Source organism: Rhamphochromis sp. 'chilingali' (assembly GCF_963969265.1).
Source record: "Rhamphochromis sp. 'chilingali' genome assembly, chromosome: 1".
Taxonomy (NCBI): domain Eukaryota; kingdom Metazoa; phylum Chordata; class Actinopteri; order Cichliformes; family Cichlidae; genus Rhamphochromis; species Rhamphochromis sp. 'chilingali'.
In genome coordinates, this window is record NC_137929.1 from 65366341 (window position 1) to 65383534 (window position 17194).

At 38.4% G+C, this 17194-nt stretch overlaps 1 protein-coding gene across 1 annotated transcript; it reads right to left on the reverse strand.

The window, feature by feature from the left end:
- Positions 1 to 1319: 1319 nt before the first annotated feature.
- On the reverse strand, positions 1320 to 17194 carry LOC308405395 (uncharacterized protein). The gene is made up of 3 exons (XM_080896011.1): positions 16770 to 17194; positions 15475 to 15801; positions 1320 to 1579 (listed from the first exon to the last, which is right to left on the reverse strand). Exons 1-3 carry the CDS (start codon positions 17116 to 17118, stop codon positions 1395 to 1397), a joined length of 861 nt encoding a protein of 286 aa, XP_080752137.1. The 5' UTR covers positions 17119 to 17194; the 3' UTR covers positions 1320 to 1394.

The following is a 17194-nucleotide window of genomic DNA, read 5'->3' on the forward strand; positions in this document are numbered from 1 at the left end:
AACTCAGACGCCCTCTACAGGAAAGGGCAGAGCAGGCTGTACCTGCTGCGGAGACTCAGGTCGTTTGGAGTGGAGGGCCCACTCCTGAAGAAATTCTATGACTCTGTTGTGGCTTCTGCTATCTTTTATGGTGTGGTCTGCTGGGGCGGCAGCATCTCTGCTGGGGACAGGAAGAGACTGAACAGGGTGATCCGAAGGGCCAGCTCTGTTCTAGGATGCCCTCTGGACCCAGTGGAGGTGGTGAGTGACAGGAGAATGGCGGCTAAGCTGTCATCCCTGATGGACAACATCTCCCACCCCATGCAGCAGACTGTGACAGCACTGAGCAGCTCCTTCAGTGGGAGACTGCGGCACCCACGGTGTGGGACGGAGAGATTTCGCAGGTCTTTCCTCCCCACTGCTGTCAGACTCCATAATAAAGACTTTAACTGATCAAGCACACACATCCATACATATGCAATAACACTAAGTGCAATAATCCTTTCTGTCATCGTTGTATTTTTACTCAGTTGTATATAGTATTTGTATTTGTATTCTATTTTTTATCTTATTGTATATTTATTTTATTTTATTCTACTGTATATAGTATTTTATTTTATTCTATTCTGTACAGTTGTGTACTGTATTTATTCTTATTGTATTCTAATTTTTGCCTCATAACTTTTGCACTGTCCACTTCCTGCTGTGACAAAACAAATTTCCCACGTGTGGGACTAATAAAGGTTATCTTATCTTATCTTATCTTTTAATTTCTGAACTTCCATTCTACAATAAACTATTTTAATAAATAAATATATACATACATTCTACCATTATCATCTGATCAAATATTTTATACAGGGCTCTAGATTAACTTTTTGCCATGGTTGCACTGGTGTGCCTAACTTTTTTTCTTAGGTGCACCAGCACAAAACTTAGGTGCACCCAAATTTTTCAACCACATTGCTTAAAACCGCAGTTCTACAAGAAAGAATAACTTTATTTATCCCGAGGGGAATTCTTTGGTCATGTACATGCTCAAAGCAGCAAGAGAGACAGAGGAACAGATGAATAAGATATACAATATATACAATAAGAATAGTAGTATACAGTAATATACAGTAGGATAGTGCAAGACATCGTATCAAATAACTAATGCACAAAGATTCCCCACAGTCCCTAACACACACACACACACGCACACACACACACACACACACACACACACACACACACACACACACACACACACACACACACACTGCAGCACTGACCTCTGACTTTAAGTTCCACTTGTTTCATCAGCAGGATGTTTCCCTCCGTGCTGTAGACGGTGCAGGTGTAGGCGTTTGTGTCCCAGTCTGTGGGGTATTTCAGGGTCAGACTGAGGTCTCTAGTTTCCAGCAGGTCTTTGTTCATCTTCGTTCGGTCTCTGTAAACCTGGTGCTGTTCTTCAGGCTGGTCAGACACTTCTGGATATACATGGACCTTCCTGATGTTTCTGTCCTTCCACTCCACTTTATCCTCTTCAGACAGGTTAACTCTGGTTTTGAAGGCAGCTCGACAGACTCCGCCTTTGAATCAGCCACCACCTGGTGGACTGAGAGGACAACAAAGCACAACATGAGTTGTTTGACTAGTTCCAGTCTGAAATATGTCCGACTTCTCCACTGAACAAAGACAGTGCTGCATTTCTTCTCTGTCCAGTCAGTGGCAGAGATGACCATTTGCTAAAAGAAGTGTTATTGTCACATGTCCAGACTCAAAGCTTTACTTGCTGTCTTCGAAAGAGAATCAAGAACTTGTTCCATGAAGGGTGTCCTACGGTGGCTGGGAAGTGCAAATCGCAACAAATTAAAAAACCGCAACAAATTACAAAAACCCCACAACAAAATACAAAAACCCCACAACAAATTACAAAAAGCCCACAACAAAATACAAAAAGCCCACAACAAATTACAAAAAGCCCACAACAAAATACAAAAAGCCCACAACAAATTACAAAAAGCCCACAACAAATTACAAAAAGCCCACAACAAAATACAAAAAGCCCACAACAAATTACAAAAAGCCCACAACAAAATACAAAAAGCCCACAACAAATTACAAAAAGCCCACAACAAATTACAAAAAGCCCACAACAAATTACAAAAAGCCCACAACAAAATACAAAAAGCCCACAACAAATTACAAAAAGCCCACAACAAATTACAAAAAGCCCACAACAAATTACAAAAAGCCCACAACAAAATACAAAAACCCCACAACAAAATACAAAAAGCCCACAACAAATTACAAAAAGCCCACAACAAATTACAAAAAGCCCACAACAAATTACAAAAACCCACAACAAATTACAAAAACCCCACAACAAAATACAAAAACCCCACAACAAAATACAAAAAGCCCACAACAAATTACAAAAAGCCCACAACAAAATACAAAAAGCCCACAACAAATTACAAAAAGCCCACAACAAATTACAAAAAGCCCACAACAAAATACAAAAACCCCACAACAAAATACAAAAAGCCCACAACAAATTACAAAAAGCCCACAACAAATTACAAAAAGCCCACAACAAATTACAAAAACCCACAACAAATTACAAAAACCCCACAACAAAATACAAAAACCCCACAACAAAATACAAAAAGCCCACAACAAATTACAAAAAGCCCACAACAAAATACAAAAAGCCCACAACAAATTACAAAAAGCCCACAACAAATTACAAAAAGCCCACAACAAATTACAAAAAGCCCACAACAAAATACAAAAACCCCACAACAAAATACAAAAAGCCCACAACAAATTACAAAAACCCCACAACAAATTACAAAAAGCCCACAACAAATTACAAAAACCCACAACAAATTACAAAAACCCCACAACAAAATACAAAAACCCCACAACAAAATACAAAAACCCCACAACAAAATACAAAAAGCCCACAACAAATTACAAAAAGCCCACAACAAAATACAAAAAGCCCACAACAAATTACAAAAAGCCCACAACAAATTACAAAAAGCCCACAACAAAATACAAAAAGCCCACAACAAATTACAAAAAGCCCACAACAAAATACAAAAAGCCCACAACAAATTACAAAAAGCCCACAACAAATTACAAAAAGCCCACAACAAAATACAAAAAGCCCACAACAAAATACAAAAAGCCCACAACAAAATACAAAAAGCCCACAACAAATTACAAAAAGCCCACAACAAAATACAAAAAGCCCACAACAAAATACAAAAAGCCCACAACAAATTACAAAAAGCCCACAACAAAATACAAAAAGCCCACAACAAAATACAAAAAGCCCACAACAAATTACAAAAAGCCCACAACAAAATACAAAAAGCCCACAACAAATTACAAAAACCCACAACAAAATACAAAAAGCCCACAACAAAATACAAAAAGCCCACAACAAATTACAAAAACCCACAACAAATTAAAATAAACCCGCAACAAATTAAAAATCCTTGACGGAAAGGGATTGTCTGAAATACCGGAAGTGACACAACGATTAGGCTTACTCCATATTTGTAGCTCAGAAAAGTGATTCGGGATGTAAACAAACGTCGAGAAACGCACTCCTCACAGCGCTTCCTCATTACCCTGACCGTGCTCGCTGCACTAAAAATAGATGGAAAATGTTTTGTCCGTTTTGTGGCGTTAGCTTCTGCCTCTTCACCCCTTTTTGTGCTTCCTGTGGACGGTCTCTGGAGCTTTTGCGGGACACAGACCAGGCCGAAGGATCAGACTCCCCAGGGACATCAAAACATACAAAAAATTCTGAACAAAGTAATTTTGATATATTACTCACTTTTTTTCTCTTCAGTCTATACTATTTCAGTTAAATAGCACGTTTATTTACCATTTTGGCTTTTGTTTCTTTTTATGTTTCCTTATACTGTATTCTCGTCTACGTTTAGTAATGGAGAGTGCTTATAACCCCGTTTTGATGTTAAACGTTTTTCATTCAACCAGAACAAACATGTCCGTCATACAAGCAGTTCATGGAGTACAAAAAATCAAAATCCAAAGAGCGTCAAGCCTTCAACTGTGGAGCAAAATTAAAACTCAAGCAACAGAGTAAACCTGTCAAGGTAAGCCATCACAGGTAAATTTATAAACGAGGATTTGGCAATTATTCTTAAAGTGATCTTGCTTTTATTATTTGTTTCTAGATCAATATAGGAATAATGGCGAAACAACAAACGGACTTAAAACCGCTAAGAGGGAAAACACTGCCCTTATTTATTAGCCCCGAAATTACAGCCCCTGACCTCCTGAAGCAGGCTGTAGAAAAAATGATAACATTCAACAAGGACTTGGTGGAGGGACCATATGTCCTTTTGTATCCCGACTGCACAGAGGTGATAAATGTGCCTGGGACAGAAAGGCCATTCCGATTGGCAGACTACAAAGATGAAATAGGAAAGAACTACAACAGGATTTCTCTTTTCATTTGCCCAGAGAGCCACTTCAAACAAGGTTTGTTAATTTTATATTTTGATGTATTTACATATACAACAACTAATAATGTGTTTATTTTCTCAGCTCTGATTGCAGAGGATGGTACCTCAGACTCAGACCCTGAGATTGTGATTACATCAAGAAGCACAGCTGAGTTCAACCAGGCAGACACATTGGTGTGTACCTTTTTCCCCCTCCACCATGCCAGAGGCCTGTGAGTGGCCCAGGCTGAGTGCTCTATTTTTTTCTCTATAATGATCATAATTCTGTAACATCCATGGGTGGATTATTTTCATTGTGTGATTGTATGTTCTTTAAAAAAATTATTATTATTATTTTGATGAACTAAATGCAATACGAAGTTGTTGAAAGCTTTGAAAAGTGCATATTTTTCATCTTAGGTTTTCAAACCACAAGACCAGAGTACCCCTAATGGTAAACATGCAGAGAAGGAGTAAGTTATTTCAGAGCTTGTTCTGCTATATATTAGAGTTGGGCAATACAATATGTCACAATATTTCTTTGTTTTATTTCAGGGAATATTGATATACATCACAATATAAACAGCTAGATTTGTACATATTAAATGTGCCGTTGCTCATAAGTAAGATGTGAAATCCTCAGAAGCTTGTTTTGATTTAAATATTTATTTCCTGTCATACGTTCAGACAGACAGATGTATTACCATATTACATTCCTTTCAGATAACTAAAAAAAGGTACATGTTAAAAACTAGATAAAAAGTCAGGGATAAAGATTTCCAGTTTCAAAAGACAACAAACACCATATCACTCAATTGCTTGGTCAATTACATTTAAAAACCAAAAAGAATGATTCTAAAAATAAATCTTAGTTTACAGTAAGTTTTACAGGAGAACAGACATAAAATTGACAGTTTTTGTCAATATCATATGAATAAGCTAAGAAATTGTCACGGCTGGCGGGGTGAGCCGTGTGGTGTGGGGGAAAAGGAGGACCCAAAATGCGGCAGTGACTGATGATTCGAGTGTTTATTTACAAGTGGTGGAGTGGCAAAAACAGGCAGTGAGGCATGACAAAACAACTGCAGAAACCTAAACTGGGAGAACTAAATGACAAACCTGAGACCATGCAAAAGGGGTGCGGGGCAGAGAGACAGGAACGGAACACCATAGAACGCAGACGAGCCGACAACGAACACAGACCGACACCCACTATATACACACACACATACACAAGGTAATCGGGTAATCGCACACAGGAGGGAAGAACAGCTGATCTGAATACACATGATGACTGGAGGACACAAGCTGAACACAATAACAGACACAGACCGTCAGAATAGAACAGGAAATCCAGAACACGAGCCTTCAAAGTAAAGCAGGAAACACACAGACTGATTTACAACACAACACGGGGACATGAACAGAGCACCAAGGACAGACACAGGTAGGGCTGAATATACACCAAACTTCAGGTTCAACCCTAAACTAATACAAAATCAGAATAAACACAAAACGCTGGGTCAACGACCCAGGACCATGACAGAAATAAAAGCAAATTCTCCTAATCTCTCCTTGTATATTTATTTTAATGGTTTGTTTAGATGTAAATGGTGCCCAAACATCTCCACGGGTGGTGTTGCTACTTCACTGTGCTGCAGGTAACAAGTCACCCTAACTGGACATGACGCTGTTCCCATAGCAATTGGTTGCTGCGCAACTTGATAAGGATTGACTATTCTTATGTCAATGAAAAAAAAGAGGGATTAGAGGAATAAGCAGCATGTAAAATGGATGGATAGCTCTATTGCAATAGTCTCATATTTCCATTGAGAAAAAAGTATAGTGCAATACATATTGTTATTTTATTGCCCCGCCCTAATACAAATATTTATTGGTTTCATAGCATTTTTATAATGTTGGTATCATAAAAAATATAAAACTGTATGAGCTTCTTATCTGGACATTTTAATTCCAATTCTGTTTCAGACATGCTCCAGGACCTTCATCTACCATACAGCCATGTCAGGTATTTGGGCAATTTATGTCAGCATGAGGTTTTTTGCTATTGTTGAAATAATACAATGCTATGTATGTTTATGTACAGTATGCAATCTTTGTTGTTCTTGTTTTTCAGATTGTAATATCTGATACAGAGGATCTTGATCACCAAAACGAAACAAATCCAGTCATGAGTCCCTATAGGTAAATAAAATTGTGTCTTATACGTAATTTTAAACCTGTAACTACAGTACACGTTTGGGTTTGTGAAATGGGTAAAGATAGTTATAGGGTCAACACAAGTTTTTCTAATGTTGGAATTATAATTTCTCAACAGTAAATATGCAGACCTGTGTGCCCCCTGCATTGAGGACGAGGATGAAGAGCTGGTTGAAGTTGCTTCACCGATGGATTCCAAAACACTGTAAAATATCAAATAATACTTCAAATAACAACGCTAAATTGTATAGTCTTGCATTCTGTCTTTCATTTTTGTGATTACAGGGAAGACGTTAACATTACTCTACCTGACATCATTGCAAACTTATCCAGTGCTATTCATCATGGAAGTGTCAGCAGATTCAACATCTCAAGAGCAAATGTCTGGGATGGAGCAGTCAGGGGTTTCAGGCGGTTGTCATACTCTGAAACCAATGACATGTTGGTTAAATTTACTGATGATGCTGGCATTCTAGAAGAAGGACTTGATGCAGGTGGCCCAAAACGAGAGTTTTTGAGTCTGCTAATGAAACACATGAAAGATCGTCCCATTTTTGATGGACCAGAAGGACATCGATTCCTCGTCTACAATGCAAAGGGTATGCAATGATCAGATCTTTGATAAACTTAATTTAAAAACATTTTTGGGACTTGTAAATCAATTTGTTTTTAATTATTATCAGAAGCAACTCATTTTTTTTTGGATTATTTCAACACAGCATTAGTATGTCTATCTGGTCGATTGATCTGACATCGATCGGCTCTGATCGATTGATAGAGAGAGGTGTGTGTGTGTGAGAGAGTTTATCATTTACTGTATTCATTCACAGCTGTAAGAGAGGATGACTACTACCTAGCAGGAAAGATGATAGCTGTGTCAGTTGTGCATGGTGGTCCAGGGCCCCATTTCCTGTCAGAAGAGCTGGTACATTATCTTGCAGGCCAGACTTCAGTAAAAGCAACAGTTGCCTCAGTCACAGATGACGACATAGGGAAAGCTTTACTAGAGGTGAGGACAGCGCAGGATTTGAATGCAGGATAGAACTATAGTTTCTTCATCTGTATGAAATTAAAATCTTCTTTCTTTGTGTAGGGAAAAAAACAGGAATGAAAATCAGACACGTAAGCTTACATTGTGTATGTCCATTTTTATGGGTTTTTCAGATCGACAGTGCTGGTTCAGTGGATGTCCTGCGTGACTGTGTCATAAAACACAGTACTATGCTACAGGTGGCTGGTTGTCTAAGGCATGTTTCCACAGTTGAGGAAAAGAAAGACATTGTGTCTGACTATCTCCGGTGGTATATAATTGCTCGAAACTCATCTGTAATTGACAGGTAAGACTATTATAGAAGAGACTATGCACAACACCGTCATAACAATAATTCTATAATTTCCAACTGAAATGTTTTACATTCTCCAAGGTTTCCAAAGTTCAAAGTGTGTCCATAGTTTATGCATGTATTATGAACTGGTAAATGACACAAAGTTCTCCTCATTCTTTAGATTTAAAGAGGGTCTTTCAGCACTTAATTTCCTGAGTGCGCTCCAGCAACACCCTACTTTGCTTTCCCCGGTCCTGTGTCACATGGAAAAGAAACTCACAGCTCTTGAACTTGAGAGACTTTTCAAACCTGACTTCAGCCCATCTGGAAGTAACAGGAGACATCTGGAAAGTCAAACTGTGGGCTACTGGTCAGACTATCTGCTGGACTGTGAAGGTTTATACCAGTATTTCTTTTAGTACTCATTACAAGACAATGTGTTGAATTCACATATACATATATTATTTTTTTTATTTTTTTTTAATTCTTTGCAGAATCACAAACTGCTGTGTCGGTGGGCGATGTTCTGATGTTTGCAACTGGGCTAACATCACTGCCACCTTCTGGATTAGATCCACTACCAAGCCTACAGTTCCTGGATGACTCTTTATTCCCGATGGCAAATACATGCTTAAACTTATTGAAACTACCCATGACAACCTCATATTCTGTGTTTAAATCCAACATGGATTTTGGAATTCAAAACTCCCCAGGATTTGGATGTTTCTAGGATGTCTGGCCTTGTATTTCAAACCTGCTGTTGATTTGTTTCTCTAGTTTTTAAGTCAAGATTTTTTTAAAATATGTTATGAATAGGAGAAGGTGGGACATACTAGTGGTACAGCACAAATCCATTTTGGTTTACCAGGTGTAATTTTATTAGATAACCCAGTCACTTACAGCTGCTTCTTCTTGGCATTACATTGTAAATTCTGTAGGTTTTTTTGATACAGGACTTATCCAGAAATCAGTTATGTATTTGAGCGTGTTTTTTTTTATTCTAAAATGTAGGTACATATGTTCAAAGGAGATTGAAAATACAATGGCTTGACTTGATTTGTTCAAAGGTTTGACAGTGCCGCTAAAAGTAAAGGCATTTAAAAGTGCACCGTGTTCTACTCTTAAAAGTTGTAATAAACCCACAATACAGTGCAAGATTTGATTTTATTATTTATCGAAATGTTCAGGACTGTATCTCAACTTCCATCAGCTAAACAAGCATCACAATTTGCAAGACATTGCAGTAAGAATGTGCTTTTACAAACACTAACTTAAACTTTTGGCATCTTCAGCCAACTCATGTAGCCTAGTCCAAAAATACAGCATATGCTATAGGTTTTGGTAAAAAACCAAAAAAAAAAAAAGGTTGGTTTTTTTGGTTTTTTTTTTTAGAAATTTGCAATTTCTAATAACTTCATGTAGAGTTCAGTGGCAGACTCCCAGCAGACTGGCTTTTGAAAATGATTTTGCTCCATTACAAAATCCAGATACTCCTGTATGTTTGAGTCCCCACATACAACTACTGACAACCTAGACTCAGGAAAAGTGTCCAGTTCAGATTGTTGAATCAGGAATCCACAGTCCCTGGAGCTGTATCTGTGGTCAATGGAAGACAATTGCATTAATATAGGTTTACACAAAGTAATTATTTGATCATTATTATCCATTACCTGTGGGGTAGGTAGTACAGTTCATTTGGCACGCCTCCTGGACATGAAGCTGTTCTTGAAGGACGAATCCGATGAGTGTTCCACAACTTCACACATTCATCAAGATCCTTCTGAACAATGTCAGTGAAGCAAAATCTCAAAAGGCACTGATGCTCATGACTTCCATTGAAGTATCCAGCATCTCGAAGATCCGCAAACAGCTCCAACCAAAACTGAGCCCTACAGAAATTGTTAAAAAAAAATTGTTTAGAAATAGTTTAGTTAGTTTACATGGCATCGTTTCACAACATGTCATCGCACGGCACTTTACAGTTCATTTTAACTGAATCATATATAGACTCCAGTCAGTTTAAATGTTTTCTATTGAAAGGGATTGCATACAGGCAAAAATCGAAAACATTTGAGTAATGTGCAAAAGTTCATTTATTTTAGTAATTCAAATTAAATGTGAAATTACCAATATTGACTCATTACATACAAAGTGAGGCATTTCAAGTATTTGTTATAATGTTATAATTAAGACGTAGAACTTATGAAAAACATGTTCTATTTGTTTGGGTCCTTTTTGCATAAATTACTGCCTCCATGCAGCGTGGTATGGATGCTATCAGTCTGTGGATGTGTTGAGGTGTTATGGAAGACCAGGATGCTTCAGTAGCAGCCTTGCGGTCTTAGCCACTACACTATGTGACACCCCTTTCATCCACACTTACATTGGACAAAACTTTCTATTAATGTGCTTTGATAGTCTCTGGGAACAGCCAACGTCTTTTAAGGTGTTCTTTATGGAGGGTGTCAATTATGTGTTTTTTTCCCCACAGCTGTCAGGACAGCAGTCATGTCCATCCTGTGAGTCGTCCTAAATTAGAAAGACCATTTAGAGGCTCAGGAACCCTTTGCAGATGATTTGAATTAATTAGCTCATAGTAGAGTGGCACTTTAAGTCTAAAATATTTAACCTTTTCACAATATTCTGGTTTTGAAGTTGGGTTTTCTTAAGTTCAAAATCATAATCATCATAATTACTAAATGGGCTAAAAATGTCTAGTTTGGCAAATAATGAGTATTTAATATCGGTTTTACTTTTTAAGTTGAATTACTGAAATAATAATAATAATAATAATAATAATAATAATAATAATAATAATAATAATAATAATAATGGATTGCATTTATATAGCACTTTTCGAGGCCCTCAAAGCACTTTACAATTCCAGTATTCATTCACTCTCACATTCATACACTGGTGGAGGCAGCTACAGTTGTAGCCACAGCTGCCCTGGGGCAGACTGACTATAAATCAACTTTTGCACAACATTCAAATTTGTTACACCTTTAAATATCAGGCAAACTTAAATGTTATATTTACCTTCCTTTTCGATATATGGACCACCAGGACTCAATTCGCTGGTTATTCGTTGATGAACCAAACATGTGACTGGACTCTCCGCTGAAGTGGTCATCATGATGGTGACGTAGTGCGCACTGAACTGCAGCCATAATGCCGTTTTCTGTCCCACAGTCAGTTCTCAGTCTCATCGGTACAACACCAAGGCTCCCAACACATGACAAGTAATAGTAAGCTATGACCACTGGATTATTATTGGTTGGTCCACATTCTAGCCACAAAACCTTGCGTGAAAATCCATCAATGCATGATGATTGTTGTTCTGGAGTGAAAATGTTTTCTTCGGTAAAGTCCAGCATTATTGAGTTTACTTTTAAGACTCCTTAAACTCATCTTTACACCATGCAAAGTTAACATCATGTCCATGATAACACTATATGAGTGACCTTCGTTGAAATATTTAATGCAGCACTGTAGCTTGTCTGATCCTTCGGCCTGGTCTGTGTCCCGCAAAAGCTCCAGAGACCGTCCACAGGAAGCACAAAAAGGGGTGAAGAGGCAGAAGCTAACGCCACAAAACGGACAAAACATTTTCCATCTATTTTTAGTGCAGCGAGCACGGTCAGGGTAATGAGGAAGCGCTGTGAGGAGTGCGTTTCTCGACGTTTGTTTACATCCCGAATCACTTTTCTGAGCTACAAATATGGAGTAAGCCTAATCGTTGTGTCACTTCCGGTATTTCAGACAATCCCTTTCCGTCAAGGATTTTTAATTTGTTGCGGGTTTATTTTAATTTGTTGTGGGCTTTTTGTATTTTGTTGTGGGCTTTTTGTATTTTGTTGTGGGCTTTTTGTAATTTGTTGTGGGCTTTTGTATTTTGTTGTGGGCTTTTTGTAATTTGTTGTGGGCTTTTTGTATTTTGTTGTGGGCTTTTTGTAATTTGTTGTGGGCTTTTTGTAATTTGTTGTGGGCTTTTTGTATTTTGTTGTGGGCTTTTTGTATTTTGTTGTGGGGTTTTTGTAATTTGTTGTGGGCTTTTTGTATTTTGTTGTGGGCTTTTTGTATTTTGTTGTGGGCTTTTTGTAATTTGTTGTGGGGTTTTTGTAATTTGTTGTGGGGTTTTTGTAATTTGTTGTGGGCTTTTTGTATTTTGTTGTGGGCTTTTTGTATTTTGTTGTGGGCTTTTTGTAATTTGTTGTGGGCTTTTTGTATTTTGTTGTGGGCTTTTTGTATTTTGTTGTGGGGTTTTTGTAATTTGTTGTGGGCTTTTTGTAATTTGTTGTGGGCTTTTTGTAATTTGTTGTGGGGTTTTTGTAATTTGTTGCGGTTTTTTAATTTGTTGCGATTTGCACTTCCCAGCCACCGTAGTGTCCTATGAAAGAAGTTAAACATATTTAGACTTTCAAGTTCAATTTCCCTTTATGGGATGAAATGTTTCTCTTAGCCCAAGTAAGTGCAAAATTGTCAAAGTGAAAACCACTCAATATAACAAAACAATAGACAATGCAAGGTGATAAAATACAAGCAATTTTTTTGAGATTGATTTTCAATCTGAAAAATAATCAAGTGTCCAAAACTTCTGGTATGACCCTGTCTGGATTATGACTCTGATACTGGATATTGGACTCAGAGTAGCAGAACTAGCTGCCGACTAGCCAAGAAGCTGGCTAGTCGGCAGTAGGGCTGGGTATCATCACTGATTTCTATAATCGATTTGATTCTGGTTCGTTTCAATTCAATTTTGACTCAAACAGTCAGAAATAGTATAATTTGTCATCTTTAAGCACAGACAGTGTGTCCATGTATGTGCCGTCTGCACTTTGTGTTTACTTGTTTGTATGGAATCCGCTTACCTGCTCTCATTTGCTGTTTTAGCTGTTTGGTGGTTTGTGAAACCACCAAACAGTTAAAACAGCAGTGTGAGCTTTAAGCTGAGATTCTGGCGTTTCTGGTAAAATACATTCATATTTAAAAATCAATCCTGGATTTTACAGAATTGATATTGTGATATTCAAACTAAAATCAATTTTAAGCTGACAAGTTCACAGCTAACTGAGCTTGTTCACCAGATAACGTTGGGCCTACGAGGACACAGATGAGGAAGCTGACAATAGTCTTTCAGAAAAAGTCTTTTTTATATCTGCTGTTGGGATGTAATAGAAAAGTATGTTGGACTTTGTTAAGTTAAAGTTGCTCTGTATTAAAAATGTGAGGAAGAAGAAGCAGATAGCGTACCTGGAGAGCAGGATTGCAGACTTGGAACAATGCACCAGGACAAACAATGTCATTGTTTCACCAACACCAACAAGAAACCAGCAGTGATCTTAAGGTTTGTAAACAGGAAGCTAAATGGATCTCATGTCTTCATGAATATATATGTAACAAATGCAATGTTGGCATAGCCAAGAAAGCCTCAAGAAACTGGGTAAAATTCAAAGCACTGCAAATTAAAACTAAGCTAAATGTAACACTGGAAGATGTGGAAAAATACCAGTGAGCAACATGAACTGGACTATAAACAAGGTGACACGTATCCACACTTAGAGCACACAATTAAAATAAGTGATCTGGAGAAAATAGCTGCATCACTCAGACGATTGCTGAATATAATCAACTCCAACTTAAAACATTTGAATATATGAATCACAATATATCAGGTTTTAAAAACATCTAAGAATTAGGGATGCAGTCTTCAGATCAGGGACTAAAGCAGGCCTCAGACTGCCAAGAACTGACCTCTCCCAAACTCACCTGAAGCATGAAGACTAAGCTGGTGTAATGGAAATCTGAAATAGACTGAGCTACACACAAAAAACCCATTCCCTTTCAGGGCTCTAGAGTGTGATCAATTTGTTCGCATATGCGACTTAATTTCTCAGTGGTGCAACTAAAAGAAAATCGTAGGTCGACCAGCCTTTCGAGTAAAAAAAAAAGGAAAAGAAAAAAAGTTTTTTTTAGAGTCTCAGCAACTCTGAAAAATCTCCATGTGGTCAACAACAAACACACATTATGCCCATATCGTGGTCTAAACCAATCAAAGGTAGTCAGGGGTGGGACCTCTCTGATTGGTCGTGGTTCAGAATCAGAAAGGGGGTTTATTGCCAAATGTTGAGCAGGTTTACAACATCAGGAAATTGCTGGTCGTGGTTCAGATAGTCCTGTCGGCCTACATGTGTGTATGTTTGAAAGTGCAGGCGGATAGACAGAGGTGAGTAGTAGGCTGGGTTTCAATAATTGATTTAAAATTATTTTAGCTTGAATAAAGCAATATTAATTCATTAAATCCTGAATTCATTTTTCAATGTAAATTAATTTTGCCAGAAGCTCCAGGAGCTCACAAAACTATTTCAACAACCACCAAAATAGCTAAAACAGTAAATGAGAGCAGGTAAACAGATTCTACACAAAGACAAACACAGAGCTTTCTGGCATGTTTGTGCCATCGGGGCTAAAAGTCGACATCTCACTGATTCTGAGCTGCAGGTTTTGTCCCTCTCCGACCAAAATGTACTTCAAGAACAGTTCCCCATCTCAAATCTCTGTTTTCTGCACAATTTTTCTTCTTATTACGCACCAGTCTACCAATGGATACAGCACTGTTTTTCTTCTTTTCCCCAAAAATGTTTAATAATAACGAAATTAAAACTTTTCAAAATTATGCCAAATTGCAAAACTCTTAGCTCAAACCTCTGTAACATTACTCTGCTTCACTTCAGCAGCATCAGGTAATGTTCATATGTTGATTCATGTTTTTCTTCAGTCTTTGTTCTTCTGCAGAATATTTTTAAGGCGGTTATCTGTTATAAAGCTGGCAACATGATGCACTGCATTTACTATGGTGAGTGTGGAAAGACCATGGCCGGCAATACTGCATTTGTGACTGCTGCTAATACGATACACAGTGTATCCAGAATGCTGTGATAAAGGCACTGCCCAAGTGTCCCCTCTTCCCACTGCCTTTAAGCGTCAGACGATGATTAAGTTTATCATTGTCTACAATATTGCCAAAGAGTGCCAAAGCACTTTAAGCACAACCACTTTTTCAGTAACTTATCTTTCTTGTAGAAATGTTCTTCAAATAAAGAACTTTGTGTTGACAAGATTGTTAGTTAATCATTTACAAATCAATATTGTCTGTATGGATGGCAATTTCCCCCTGAAAAAGTGCAAATATGAAAATGCGGTGTTAATTGATGTGGTTGAAAAATCTGGGTGCACCGAAGCAAAAGGTTATTCAACAGCCATCGCTTTAATATGGCTTTATATGGCTTTATATGGCTTTCCAAAACGGTCGGATAAATTGTTTTTAGTATCATCAGTAACTGACCCATTATTTTTAGTTGTTGTATTGCAATAACTCTCATTGCTGCATTTCTAGTTAAAAAATTCAAAAAAATTGTTTAAAAAGGTCAAAAATGAGTATGATTTCAAATCCAAGGCAAAACTATGTACGCACTGACCTCTGACTTTAAGCTCCACTTGTTCCTTCAGCAGGATGTTTCCCTCCCTGCTGTAAACGGTGCAGGTGTAGGTGTTTGTGTCCCAGTCTGTGGGGTATTTCAGGGTCAGACTGAGGTCTCCAGTTTTCAGCAGGTCTTTATTCATCTCTGTCCGGTCTCTGTAATCCTGGTGCTGTTCTTCAGGCTGTTCAGAGCCGTTCTGATACACATGGACCTTCTTGTTGTTCTCCGTCCACTCCACTTTAGGGTCTTTTTTTATCAGACGAACTCTGATTTTGCAGATCAGCTGGACAGACTCCACCCCTGAATCCACCTCCACCTGGGGGACTGAGAGGACAACAAAGCACAACATGAGCTGTACAGGCAGCAGCAGGTTTTTCTTCCTCACCAGTTGCAGGTAGATTACAGCAGAAGCTTTCTGCATTTTGGATTGGAGTGGAGAAAGATTACACACTCCTGGGCAAGTGAGGCTGGTGATACTTCTTTTATCACATCCTACTTATGTCTTTTCTGCTGTGGCTTCAATCAATAAAAAAAAATATAGAACAAAGTTGGACATTGAAAATCAGAGTGACTCAGAGTGACAGTCTTAAAACTCCACCCCCAGGTTTCAGAAGATCTGCAGCAACAAGCAGGCTCACACCAGTCTTTCTAACACTTCCTGTTGTTTAACAAGTATCCTCTAACTTTAGAGAGAGATGATTTTCACAAACAAGGGTGATGTGCAGTGTCAGTAGAAGCATAGCAGAATACAAGTGCATGCATGAGAGGCAGACAGGTGGAAAGGTGAACATGGAAGTAGCAGAAGTAGTGCAAGTAGATGAGTTTAACTACCTGGAGTCAGCCCTTGAAAGGAATGGACAGTGCAAAGGGAGGTGATAAAGGAGAATGCAGGCGGGGTGGATTGGGTGGAGATCAATATCAAAGGTGATTTGTGACAGAAGGAGAACAGCAAGACTGTTAGGGGTGGATGCTGGAAGAGGGGGAGATGTAGGAAGATAACCTGCTGTGGCAACCTTTAAAATGAGCAGCCAAATGAAGACAAAGTAATCTAATCTAGGTAATTAATTAACGTGTATAGCCTCAGTATATTCATTCAGCGAAAAAGATCTGGCACAGACACAAAGTGCCACATTTAACTGAGAGTCAAAGTGAACAAAGGCAGTTTGATGGCACGACTTGGTCTCAATATAAAGATTCCTGCAGAAGCACAACATTTTCCCCATTTTCCCATCAGTGAATGGTCACAAGTTAATATTATATGAAATACAAGTGAAAACTAAGTACACACTGACCTCTGACTTTAAGCTCCACGTGTGTGTCATTCAGGATTTTTTCTCCCTCCTTGTTGTAGACGGTGCAGGTGTAGGTGCCTCTGTCCTTGTTTGTGGGGTATTTCAGGATGAGACTGAGGTCTCCAGTTTTTAGCGGGTTGCGCTTCATCTCTGTTCGCTCCCTGTATGCTGGGCTTTGGTCTTCAATCCTATCATTCTGGTGCACATGGACTTTGTTGTTGTATCTGTCCTTCCATTCCACTTTAGCATCTTCAGGTATTTTTTTTGTGTTGGTTTTGAAAGGCAGCTTTACAGACTCCACCCCTGACTTCACCTCCACCTGACAGTCTGACAGGACAACAAACAACATGAACTGTACAAACAGCAGCAGCAAGTTTTCAGAGTTTTAAAGAAAGCTGAAGGACAGGAATTGTTTCAGCCTCTGG

What these genes read in the sequence shown, in the direction of transcription:
- LOC308405395 (XM_080896011.1), bottom strand. Translation starts at nt 17,118, where the DNA reads ATGTTGTTTGTTGTCCTGTCAGACTGTCAGGTGGAGGTGAAGTCAGGG. An exon ending in CGTGGAGCTTAAAGTCAGAG is followed by an intron (nt 15,802 to 16,769) that starts GTCAGTGTGTAC and finishes TTGTCCTCTCAG; the next exon opens with TCCCCCAGGTGGAGGTGGAT. An exon ending in AGTGGAGCTTAAAGTCAGAG is followed by an intron (nt 1,580 to 15,474) that starts GTCAGTGCGTAC and finishes TTGTCCTCTCAG; the next exon opens with TCCACCAGGTGGTGGCTGAT.